Source organism: Corapipo altera, unplaced genomic scaffold (assembly GCF_003945725.1).
Source record: "Corapipo altera isolate COAL_440 unplaced genomic scaffold, ASM394572v1 0, whole genome shotgun sequence".
Classification (NCBI taxonomy): domain Eukaryota; kingdom Metazoa; phylum Chordata; class Aves; order Passeriformes; family Pipridae; genus Corapipo; species Corapipo altera.
The window spans coordinates 149,472-161,637 of NW_020884872.1; the positions used below are offsets into that span (position 1 = coordinate 149,472).

The following is a 12,166-nucleotide window of genomic DNA, read 5'->3' on the forward strand; positions in this document are numbered from 1 at the left end:
CCCCCGGTGTGTGAGGGAGCAGCCCCGGTGCCCCGGGTGAACCCCCGCCCGGGGAGCCGCCGTGCCCGCCCCGCCCCGCCGGGAAGCCGGAAGGGGTTCGGGGCGGCCCCGCTCCCGCGGCGATGGCGCGGCGGCCCCGCTGCTGCTGAGGGAGGGGCCGGGAGCCGCCATGGCCGCCGCCCTCAGGGGCGCGCTGTTCGGCGGGCTCCTGCTCGGCGGGCTCCTGCTCTGCGGTGAGTCCGCCGGCGCTGGAGCGAGGGACGGAGGGGACGGAGCGACCTCCCGGTCCCGCCTCGCCGCGGGGAAGGGGCGGCGGTGCCCCCGGGGAGGCGGGAGTGAAGGGGCGCCTGAGCCGGCGGGGTCGCCGGTGCCGTGAGGAGCCGAGAGTCCCGGAGCGGGCGGGTGTGCGCTATGGGGACAGCAGGGACAGCCCGGGGGGCGTGCGGGGCACCCGCCGGCGTTATTGACCCGCGGTTCTGTCCGTGCTGGGACACGGGCACGGTCCTGCCCGGGCTGGGACATGGTGCGAGTCCCGGCCGGGGAAGGCGGGTGTGGGGGCGAAACCGCGCTCCGGGGGCTCGGTGTCACTGTGCGGGACAGGGCTCGGTGTCACTGTAGGACAATGACTGTCCCTGACAGGAGCGTGGAGCCAGCTCTGCTGCCAGGGAGCAAGGGACAGGAGGAGAGGGAACGGCCTCCAGCTGTGCCAGGGGAGGCTCAGGTTGGACAGGAGGAGGAATTTGCTGCTGGAAAGGGTGGTGAGGCCTTGGCAGGGGCTGCCCAGGGAGGTTTGGAGTGCCCAGCCCTGGAGGTGTCCCAGGAAGGCCTGGCCGTGGCACTCAGTGCTCTGGGCTGGGGGACAAGGTGGGGATGGGGCACAGGGGGGATCCATGGGCTGGGAGGGCTTTTCCAACCTCAAGGATCCTGGGATTCTGTGCACAAACCTTAAACCCTCAGAAGTATTTTTTCGTATCTTGCCGTCCACATTGCGCAATAAAACAATTTACCTGGAGATTGTTCAGGTAGGAAATGCTGCGGGGAAGGGAGCCTTGCCTTTTCCTGGCAATTTACATGCCTGTCTCAGACCTCATCCTGAAAGCAGGGGCAGCGCTCCAAGAAAGCTGGAGAGGGACTTTGGACAAGGACCTGGAGGGACTTAAAAAAGGGGAATGGCTTCCCAGTACCAGTTGGACGGGGCTTGGAGGAACCTGGGCTGGTGGAAGGTGTCCCTGCCCATGGCAGAGAGTAGAATGAGATGATCTTTAATGTCCCTCCCAACCCAAACCCTTCTGTGATTGTAATTTCTGTGTTTGTGATGTGCAGTGTCTTTGAGTTGATTTGTTGGATGTGAGGTCAACACTGTAGGGATTGAGTCTGAAATAGTTTTTATTTAAACCCGATTTAGATTTCAAGCTCCTGTCTGCCAAAGGAGGGTAACTGGCACAATAATTTCATTTATTTCTGCAGGCACTGGCCCTTAGGGACATGCTTTAGGGACTGGCTGACCTTGAAGTTCTTTTCCAACTTTGATAATTCTGTGAACTGTAGACATATTACCTGTGTTATTTATCTCACTACATCTATCATAAAGTTTGACACCTGTGACATGTAAGGCCTGATCTCATCTGGCAGGGTTTGTTTACATTGCTCATTTATGTTGCAATAATGAGCTGGAATCTTTTCTATTTCAGTTTCAATACCAGCAATTATTTAAAGATCATTAAATCATAATAGTAATGGACTGTTCATCGATACTTTACACTATTTTGGGGGTTCTTTTATTCAGTTCCAAGCAAAGAAAACAACTGTTCTTGTCACTTGTGAGTAGTGCTGATTAATGATTATTGTATTTAATAACTCACCTTCACAGGTGTTTCTGGTTTATCTCTGCTTATCATTCCCCACACCCTGTTGTTCCCATAGTGCTGCTGGAGCAGTGCTTCCAAACGTTTGGGTTTGCCAGTGTCAGGGAGAGTTCCTGCCCCGGGTGCTGGGCAGTGCCAGGCCAGCCGTGCCCAGTAAATGGTGCTGGCATAAACACTTACTGGAAGTCACTGGTTTGTGTTGCACAAGCTCAGAGGGCACGGGAGGGCTGGGCTGTGAATTAATGATGTGGAGGCCTGGTTTGAAAGGAGCACCTGAGGCAGGGGCTGCGTTTAAAGCTGGGCTGGCTGAGGAGGGGCCGAGGAGCTGAGCTGTGTGTTCCGATTGCTCCCTGGGCTGGCTGAGGAGGGGCGGAGGAGCTGAGCTGTGCGTTCCGATTGCTCCCTGAGCTGTGTGTTTGGATTGCTCCCTGAGCTGTGCGTTCCGATTGCTCCCTGAGCTGTGCGTTCCGATTGCTCCCTGAGCTGTGTGTTCCGATTGCTCCCTGAGCTGTGTGTTCCGATTGCTCCCTGAGCTGTGTGTTCCGGTTGCTCCCGCAGTGGCTGGAAGGGTGCCAAGGCCCAGGAACGTGAGAATCACCTCGGTCAATCTGCAGAGCACTTTGCAGTGGGAGGCGCCGAGGTTCCCCCGGGGGAACATCACCTACACTGTGCGCTACAGGAGGTGGGTCTGGGGCTTCTGCTTTCTTTGATTCACAGTTTACAGCTCTGTGTGTTTGTGATTTGTTTCCTCTTCAGAGGAGCTGCCCCTTTCTTTTAGCCTGTGAGAGGCTTCTCTGCTGGGCTAAGAACAGGGCAGAGGCATTTTCTGTGCCTTCACACCCAGGGCAGCTTTGTACCTTTTGTTTTTGGAACGGGAAACACCTTTTACCAATGGATGTTATTCACTCTGTGCATGGTTTATCATGTAGCTGTTACCTGTGATTCAGGAGACTGGGTCCTGCTGAGCATTTGCTCCTTCCCTGACCTCTCAGATGGAGCCATCCAGTGCCACCCCTGCCATGGGCAGGGACACCTTCCACATCCCAGGTTGCTCCAAGCCCCGTCCAACCTGGCCTGGGACACTTCCAGGGATCCAGGGGCAGCCACAGCTTCTCTGGGCAACCTGGGCCAGGGTCTCCTCACCCTCCCAGCCAGGAATTCCTTCCCAATATCCCATCTATCCCTGCTTTCTGGCAGTGGGAAGCCATTCCCTGTGTCCTGTCTCTCCATCCCTTATCCAAGGTCCCTCTCCAGCTCTTCTGGAGCCCCTTTGGGCACAGGAAGGGGCTCTCAGGTCTCCTTGGAGGCTTCTGTTCATGCTTAGTTTAAAGGAGATTTTTTTGGGTTTTGGTAGCTGTTACCTTTTGATCACTTCCTCTCTATGTGGACTTTGGATGCAGACCATAAAGAGTATAATATATTAAATATCATGTATTATCAAGGCCAAGTTGGATGGGGCTTGGAGCAACCAGGGCTGGTGGAAGGTGTCCCTGCCCATGGCAGGGGTGGCACTGGATGGGCTTTGAGGTCCCTCCCAACCCAAACCTCCTGTGATTCTATTCTACAAACAGCTCCTGGTCACTTGTCAGGCTCTGTTTTCTCTGGCTTCCCCATATGTGCATATCTTGGAGACAGCTCTGATCAGGTCCCCACTGGGCAGCAGTGCCTGGCTGAGTATTTGCAGGCTCCTCTGACCACTCCTGTGTGGTGAATCGAGTGTTGTCACCACTGTCAGGAAAGGGGCGTCTGTTCACTGGCTCAGAGTTTTAACCTCTCTCACAGCTTTGTGGATGCACATGAAATCCTCTGTGTGGTTCTTACACAGTGGATGTGTGTGTTCATGTTCCTGAGCCCTAACTGGTCGTCCCCGGAGCTTTGCTGTTCTGCGGGGGGCCGAGAGGGAGTGGGCTGCACTCTGCCCCTCCCATAACCGCGTTTCTCTCCCCGCAGCGCCGTCCTCCCGGGAGCCGCGTTCGAGGTGCTGCGGAGCGGGCTGAGGGCCACGACCTGCGACGTGTCCTGGCTCGGCGAGTACGGCAACTACACCCTGCAGCTGCGGGCCCGGGCGGGGCGGGGCCGCTCGCCCTGGGCCACCCTCAGCTTCAGCCCCATGCACGACAGTAAGGCCCCCCTGCCCTTCCCCCGTGCCCCCAGCAGCTCGGGTGCCCTTCCCCCGGGCAGCCAGGAGAGCGGCTGCAGGGTGCAGGTCCTTTCTGGACTGAATCACCAGGAACATCCTAGTTGTGACACTTGAAGGCAGAAAGCAGAGTAGGTTCACTGTTAGATATTGGTAACCTGCAATCTCTTCTGAGGAGATTTTCTAATAAAGTGGGGTTTTTTTCCCTTAAAATAAGGATCATTTCAGTTTTCCAGCCAGGGAGAGGTTGTCTTCAAGGAATCAGACTTCCTATATGCCTAAATAAATTCACTTGGACAAGGGCCTGGAGGGACAGGACACAGGGAATGGCTTCCCAGTGCCAGAGGGCAGGGTTAGGTGGGATACTGGGAAGGAATTCCTGGCTGGGAGGGTGGGGAGGCCCTGGCCCAGGTTACCCAGAGAAGCTGTGGCTGCCCCTGGATCCCTGGAAGTGTCCAAGGCCAGGCTGGAGCCACCTGGGCTGGTGGAAGGTTGCTTCCTCATTGCTTTTCCAGACAAAATGATTTCTTTTCATTTTTTATTCATTCAAAAAACTCCAATTTCACAGGGAAAGATTGATTTTCAGTCAAGAAGTCTTAGTTGCCCAATATTCACAATATGTACACGATATTGCCATTCTCTTAGTGAAGCTTTACACTCTTCTGGGAGGGAAGATTTAGGCATAGCCTTGATTAGAGTGCACAGCACAGGTGTTAATTGTGTTGCTGGGCTTGGCAGTGAGAGTGGGTTTTACCACTGAGCATCCTGTGGTTTGTACATTCTTACTCTAATCATGAACAAAAATGAAAATATTTTAGATTATTTAGTTCATGTTACCCCGTGCTTTTTTCTCCTCACAGCCATTAACACAAAATCACACAGGAAGCTTCTGTTCCACCTCACCTTGGAGAAAAACCTTTACAAATATGGGGTTTTTCTTGCCCCACCTCCACTCGCTTGAATTTCATCATTCTCGGATTTCAGAGTGGAATTTTACATTTAACAGCGTTGTTTTTCCAAAGGCTCTTATTGGTTATCTCTTTAAAGCAGATAATTGTGGCACAATTTAACCTGCCCAGCACAGAAGCACTGAAATATGGTGTGGAAAAATTACAGTTCTGAAGGTATTAACTACAGCCAGAAGAAAATGTAATGAAAAGTGTGGATGGGTTCTCAGAGTGGAGAGAAAACCAGTAAATCATTGACAGGGGTGTTGTTTGACATATATTTGAAAGAGCCTGTGGCCTTGGGAGCTGGCTTGGCTTTGGGAAGGCAGCTCAATCCTGAGTGGGAAAGTCAGGGACTAAAAGGATTGGCAGGAAAGCCTGGGAGCACTGGGCAGTGGGCAAATCCCCAGGGAGGGCAGGAGGATTTGTGGTGCTGCCACAGCTGATCTGAGAGGGTGGCACAATAAAGGAATGTGAGATTCTGTGACTCCTCTCTGTGCTGGGCTCACCTGACCTGCTGCAGAGAGCTCTGCAGAGAAGGACCTGGGGGTGACAAGGTGACCATGATCCAGCAGGGTGCCCTGGGGGGACAATGGGATCCTGGAGAGCATTGGGAAGAGCATTGGAGCAGGTCAGGGAGGGATCCTGCCCCTCTGCTCAGCCCCGTCAGGCACATCTGGAGGGTCCTGTTCAGTTCTGGGCTCCACAGTCCAGGGAACACAAGGAGCCACTGGAGAGGTTCCAAGAGGGCCCCAAGGATGCTGAGGGGTCTGGAGCATCTCCTGCTGAGCAGAGGCTGCGGGAGCTGGGCCTGGCCAGTCTGGAGAAGGGAAGGCTCCCAGGGGATCCATCAACCCACACCAGTGTCTCCCAGCGGGGTCAGAGCACGGGCCCAGACCCTGCTCAGTGGTGCCAGGGACAGGGTGAGGAGCAATGAAACTAAAACACAACAGGAGGAAAAACTTCTTTCCACTGAGGGTGGCAGAGCCTGGGACAGCTGCCCGGGGAGGCTGTGGAGTGTCCTCCCTGGAGACATTCCAAACCCTCCTGGACATGTTCCTGTGTCACCTGCTCCAGGTGACCCTGCCTGGGCAGGGAGTGGGACTGGATCACCTCCAGAGGTCCCTGCCAGCCCTGACTATTCTGGGATTCTGTTCTTATTTCTGCTGGTGCCTGTGTAAGGAATTCCACACTGTGCTGTAGGATCAGCCTGAGAAAACCAGGGGCACCAAGACCATCCTCACGTTATTGTTCCTGAGTTCAAGAACAGATTCATGAGCACTGTAGGAATGTACAGCCCTGAGATGCATCTAGAGGCAACCAAGGCAGAGTTTGCTGGAATTATAAGGGATTTATGGAACTATGAGTTACTCATGAAATAATTTAGGTAGTGCCACGATGCCATAACAAGGACAAGCCATTTACAGGAGGCAAGGGCGTAACCTTCAGTTTAAGGAACACAATCAGTAACACACACAGCAATAATTCAAAGGTTTCTGGTTTTCAGAATAATCACAGTAGAAAAAAACCCCATTGAAACACTTTACTAGAGGGTTTGCTGAGGAAAAACAGATGTTGTGACAGCTTGGCCCAGAAGGAGAAGTGAGTAATAACCATGGAAATAGTCCTTCCTCTCCCAGGAGTCACCACAGCTGGCAAAAGGGAACTGGGCTAATCCGGGGCATGGGGAATGGAGTCTGCACTGGTGTCTGTTGTTTAACTGCGAAAAAACAACCCCCTTTCCAGACCTCTCCACGAGGAAAGGATTTATTTATGCCTGACCTGTGAAAAGACGTCGCTTTCTTCCAGCAGATAAATTTATTTCAAATGTGGGTTGTATAAAAATGTCAAATTGGAACGAATGTGAAGCTGAATTCCCCTCCTTCTTCTCTTCCCCCCCCACAGCAGTGATTGGGCCCCCTGAGGTGAAGGTGGAGTCGGAGTCTGGGGCCCTGCACGTGGATTTCTGGGGCCCCTTTGCTGAGCACAAGCAGGACAGGTGGCCTCTGAGGCAATACTACGGCTCCTGGGGCTACAGGATCCTGTACTGGAAGAAAGGCAGCACCACAGCCCCCACCTCTGCTTCCAGGGTAGGGGCACTTTGATCTGTGCTTTTCCTGGGAAAACACCATCCTGGTGAGGCTCTGAAAGCTCCTGGAGGCCCTGGCCCAGGTTGCCCAGAGAAGCTGTGGCTGCCCCTGGATCCCTGGAAGTGTCCAAGGCCAGGTTGGACGGGGCTTGGAGCAACCTGGGCTGGTGGAAGGTGTCCCTGCCCATGGCAGGGCTGGGATGGATGGGCTTTAAAGTCCTTCCCAAGCCAAAGCAGTCTGGGATTCTGGGATTCTGACAGGGCTGAAGTACAAATAGATCTCTACTAATTACAGTGTAATCAAGCCCAGTCACTACAACAGTCACTCAGAGCACAGGGCAGGTGGCTGTGTAGTTAAACAGTAGCATGGATGGAATTTTCTCTTTCCATAATTACAAGTAACTGCTACATTATGAGAGTTTATTCCCTCTTCAGGAAACTTTGGGCTTTGAGTCCCCCAAGATGGGTGAGGCCTTACATTAACTGTGCTCACCTCTCCAATTTCTGCCTGATTAATTCACTTTCTCCCTCTCATGAACAGTCCCTTCCACAGGCAAATGTGTTACTCAGCCCAAAAGGCTTCTCCATACACGGTGCCTGGAGAAAGATCATAAATAATATAATAATTATAGGATCATGTGTTCTATTACAGGAAAAGAGGAAGCCTCAGACCAGCAAACAGCAGTCACAGTCTAATTAGTGCTTTTCACATCAGCACAGTTTTCATAGAATGGGGCTGCACTGTGTATAATTCTGATTTGTGTTTGTTACCCTGCACAGTTCAGTTCCAGAAAAGGAGGAATCATCATCTCCCAAAAAGCAGACTTTTTTTTTGCAATTCCCAGGTTTGCAACTCCCCTCCTCCTGGAAAGGAAGGTGTTTCTGCATATGGGGTGCAAACTCAGGGGGATTTGCCAGAGGAAGCAGGAACTGCAGTCAGGATCTGTAACACTTCAGGGGGGGAGTCTGAGTGATTTTCTAGGGATCAAAGAAGCAAAGGGCAGAGACTGTGTAACTTCACAATTTATTTTTGAAGGGTGTGATTGCTCAGAGATGGAAACCTGGCTCTGGAGTCTCCTCAGGCTGAGAAAGGCTCTGTTACTGCAGAACAGGACACCCTGTAGGGACTCCTTTACTCTGCACTTACAGGGACATGTCTAATTGTGCCTCTAAAGAGCAGGTTCTGCTGTTAGTCATCTCACAGCCTCCAGAAGCCTTTTTCTCTCTTATTTTGGTTTTCCTTTTGTCTGGATCACAGAGTCACAGAATTGTGAAGGCTGGAAAAGCCCTCTCAGATCACCCAGTCCAACCCTTAACCCAGCACTGTGTTCACCACTGAACTGTGTCCCCAGGTGCCACATCCACACGTTTTTGAACTCTTCCAGGGATGGTGATTCAACCATTTCCCTGGGCAGCCTGTGCCAGGGCTTGACAACTTTTTTGGTGAAGAAATTTTCCCTACTTTGGTTTCCAGTCTAAAACTCCCCTGGCACAGCTTGAGGCCGCTTCCTCTTGTCCTGCTCACCCATCCCACTTGCTGCCTCTCCAGTTAATGTTTGTCTGTAGCAGTGCTCTCAGTTGATCTCATTTGCTTGGGGGACAGTTTCTGTCTGCACACATATCTCATTTATCTCTTCTCATTAGCCTAAAACTTCATTAATGCTGCTAGAAACAGCCAGAAGGTCACTGGTGGGAGCGGTTTCACAGAACTCTTGTAACTGTAATTGTCATTCCTCAGCCAATTCCTTAGCTAATTCCTTAGCTATTCCAGTCACTGCTCTCATGCTCTTCACATGTGTGGTGTTTTTCTCTGTCTGTTGGTCTCCCAGGTAGATACCCAGCACAACTCTGAAATCCTGTCCCAGCTGGAGCCGTGGACATGTTACTGTGTCCAGGTGCAGGTGGTGATTCCCGACTGGAACAAGACAGGGGAGCTGAGCAGGGAGCTGTGTGAGAAGACAACCCACAATGGTAATGCCTGGGGCAGCAGGGGGGAACTGGGAAATCGTGGAATCACAGGTTGGGTTGGGAGGGACCTTAAGGCTCATCCCTTTCCCCATGGGCAGGGACACCTTCCGCTGGCTCAGGTTGCTCCGAGCCCTGTCCAGCCTGGCCTGGGACACTCCCAGGGATGGGGCATTCCATAGGGAAAGTGATCATTGGAAAGGAATCCCTCAGAAATGGATCATTACAGCTGTAATCGTTTCCCCCTCCTCTCTTGCAGGTGTCACTCCGGTGTGGGTGGTTGTGGCAGTCCTCATTGGATCCATGCTGGCCGTGGCCATAACGGTCCCTCTCTGTTTCTTCTCCTTTTTTTACCTGATCCGACTCACCAAACATGTTTTCTGCCCTTCATATATTTTCCCACAACACTTGAAAGAGGTTTGTTTTCTGCCTGACACACGAAAATCAGCCTTTTCAGCAGAACCACTTGCTTTCCCAAGGCTCTCGGTGCCAAAACCTTCAGATGTTCTTTTATTTTGCCCCATTCCATTTGCACCTGATTGCCAGCAAACTGTAATTTGTAATAAGCAGCTTTATATGGCTCAGAAACAGGATGTTTTCCTTCGTTTTAAAGTGAGAGAATAACAGGTGTCAACTTCAGTTCCCCATTTAACTGGTCAGCAACTGAGATCTCTGTCTCTCCTGCCTCATTTTGGGCTTGAAATAGCACATTTGTTCTCCTGCAGCAGAGTTCTGTCACCGGTGCAATAACGAGTTTTAACTTCAGTGAAGAGTGTGGGGAAGTAAACCTGGGCCAGGCCAAGTGTACCAGAGCCACCTGGGCTGGGGGAAGGTGTCCCTGCCCATGGCAGGGGTTGGAACTGGATGGGCTTTGAGGTCCCTTCCAGCCCAAACCACTCTGGGAATCTCTGATCCTCTGAAATCTGAAAGTTCCACATCAAAGGAGGCAGTGAACATTCACCTGGCCACAGACCCTGTTACACACAGGGGACACAAAAGGGCTGCAGCAGAACCCCCTCAAGAAACAAGGATGTGCATGTGACTGCATGTCAGTGCCAGAACATTTCAAATCACAGTTTGCTGGAAAAACCTGATAGTCCAACAGTATTAACACCTGTGTTTATTTTTTTAATTACACTGAGCAGGAGTCCTGGTAGAGCAGTTTGTTTCTTGTGCAAAATTCAATTCAGAATGATTTCTTCTTAGGGCCCCCGAGATGATGAGGGGGATGGAGCCCCTCTGCTCTGAGGAAAGGCTGGGAGGGTTGGGATTGTTCAGCCTGGAGAAGAGGAGGCTGTCCCAGCCTGGCAGCAGAGCAGGCAGTGGCAGGAGGGTGTCCTCTCTCAGAACCAAAATGAAGCCATTTCCTCACTGAACCCCATGCACATCCCCCTCCCTCACCTTGGTTATTGTTCGAGGAGACATTTAAAGCACCACTCTGATGTCTCTGCTCTCTGAGGTGGCACAAACAAGTCACATTTCTCGTAGGTATTTAACAGATCTCTCTGTGAACTCCTTCCCCTCAGACAAATCACAGTTTTTACTGTTTGTTTCACATCAAACCTGGTATTTGATTTTTTTTCAAGGAAGTTTCTGTCCCAAAGAAGTCACTCACCCCTGGGGTTATTCTTCCAAATAAAGGCACTTCCAGTTTGCTCCCAAGCCTGGAACAGGATGTTAGAGAGGATGTGACATTGTTGCCCCTCTGGGACTTGTGAGGACTGAGAAAACCGACTGATGTGTGGAAAACAATATCTCTGGTTTAACAGTAACAGTATTTCTGAGCAAACAGGATGGTCCAGCCAGTGCAACCTAAGGCTCATTTCCTCTTTTCTCCCACAGTTCTTGAGCAAACCTCCCACTGCTCCACAGTCCTTCTCTCCACTTCCACAAGAGGAACACCTTGTTTGTGACAAGCTGACTGTCATTCCAGAAGATTCCCAAAATCCCAGGGATGAGGCTGAGGATGAGACACCAGAGCACCCCCAGGGCTCTGAACAAGGAGATTCCGACTCAGGAGTAGGAACAGCTTCAGGGGAGACCTAAATGCTTCCTTGGAGAAGGAGAACAAGGGGACTGTTGGGTTTGTCTCCTTGTTGCTGCTTTCTTCAGACAGTAAAAATCCACAGACAGAGGTGTGGGCACAGACTTTTGACTGAATCATTTTTTTTTTTTTAAGTACAAGAAACTTGGCTGTAAATGAGGAGCTAAATGATACACAATCGTTGTCACTGCTGGTTGTGCCTCCCTAAGGAGTTGTGGCAATACCTGACACTGATTATGACATTAAAAAGCAATTTTCATATATATATATAAAAAGTACTGGTTAGCTCTGATGAACTATTTATTGCAAAAACTAAGCAAAATATTTGTAAAAGTATGTTTTGTAAAGAAAGACCTGATCTGATTTATTTTTTCTTATGAAAAATTACATGTGTTTTTAAGGATGTCCCTGGTGGCATCATCTTTCTATTGAATTGTTTTCTACCTGCTGCAAAACTGTGAAGTTTTTAGGATGGGATGGGGTGAAGTCTGTGGAAAACTTGGCAGCTAAAGTGGGAGTTAAATTAGGTTCATTTTGTTTGTCTATTGATGTGTATTCTTGATTAAAAAACGTCAGTCTGGGGAGCTGGGACTCCCTGTGCACAGTCCAGCCTCACCTGCCCAGGGTCCTGCCCAGGGCTTTACAAAGGTTTGTGTAAAGGTTTTACCCAGCACTGGGGCAGAGAGTGGCATTAACTGTCATTTGTGTGTTATTACGTCAAAATGAGAGTGAAAAATTAAATTCTGTCAGCAAAAGGAACCTGCCACGAGTGAAGTGTGTCTGGGTCACCCCTCCAAGGGTACCAGTCCAGCTCCCCCTGTGATCCCTGTCCCTTCTCCCACACAAACAGTTTCTTACATATGTTCTTTTGCTTTCTTTGCTCTTTTTTTTCTTTTTCTTTCTTTGCTTTCGGATAAACAACCCCCTCCTGGCACAACCCCCCCTGTCTGTGTGAGCTGGCTGGGCAGCTCTGGCAGAGCAGAGGGGGAGAATCCCCTGCCCTTTCCTCCCTCCCAGCACAAGCAGCTTTCCTCCCTCTGGCAGCTGGTTTTGTAGGAAGGGCAGGAATTCCCATCTGTTGGATGTGGCTGGGATCAGGTCCTGCTGAGGGCAGAGATG

General features: G+C 51.2%; 1 protein-coding gene across 2 annotated transcripts; it reads left to right on the forward strand.

Moving 5' to 3' along the window:
- The first annotated feature begins 126 nt into the window (after positions 1-126).
- Positions 127-11,806, forward strand: IL10RB (interleukin 10 receptor subunit beta). 2 transcript variants are annotated; one of them, XM_027645612.1, is made up of 7 exons: positions 127-218; positions 2,424-2,547; positions 3,816-3,985; positions 6,855-7,039; positions 8,859-9,009; positions 9,263-9,420; positions 10,846-11,806. In XM_027645612.1, the coding sequence occupies exons 1-7, from the start codon at positions 170-172 to the stop codon at positions 11,047-11,049; spliced, it is 1,041 nt and encodes a 346-aa protein (XP_027501413.1). In that variant the 5' UTR covers positions 127-169; the 3' UTR covers positions 11,050-11,806. The 2 variants fall into 2 exon arrangements, with proteins under 2 accessions (XP_027501413.1, XP_027501404.1); XM_027645603.1 differs by having other exon boundaries at positions 155-233.
- The last annotated feature ends 360 nt before the right edge of the window (positions 11,807-12,166 follow it).

Bases quoted from the DNA above. Each gene is read 5' to 3' on its own strand.
- IL10RB (XM_027645603.1), top strand. From the start codon at position 170: ATGGCCGCCGCCCTCAGGGGCGCGCTGTTCGGCGGGCTCCTGCTCGGC. The intron at 2,548-3,815 runs GTGGGTCTGGGG...CTCTCCCCGCAG, and splicing joins TACACTGTGCGCTACAGGAG to CGCCGTCCTCCCGGGAGCCG. The intron at 9,010-9,262 runs GTAATGCCTGGG...CCTCTCTTGCAG, and splicing joins TGAGAAGACAACCCACAATG to GTGTCACTCCGGTGTGGGTG.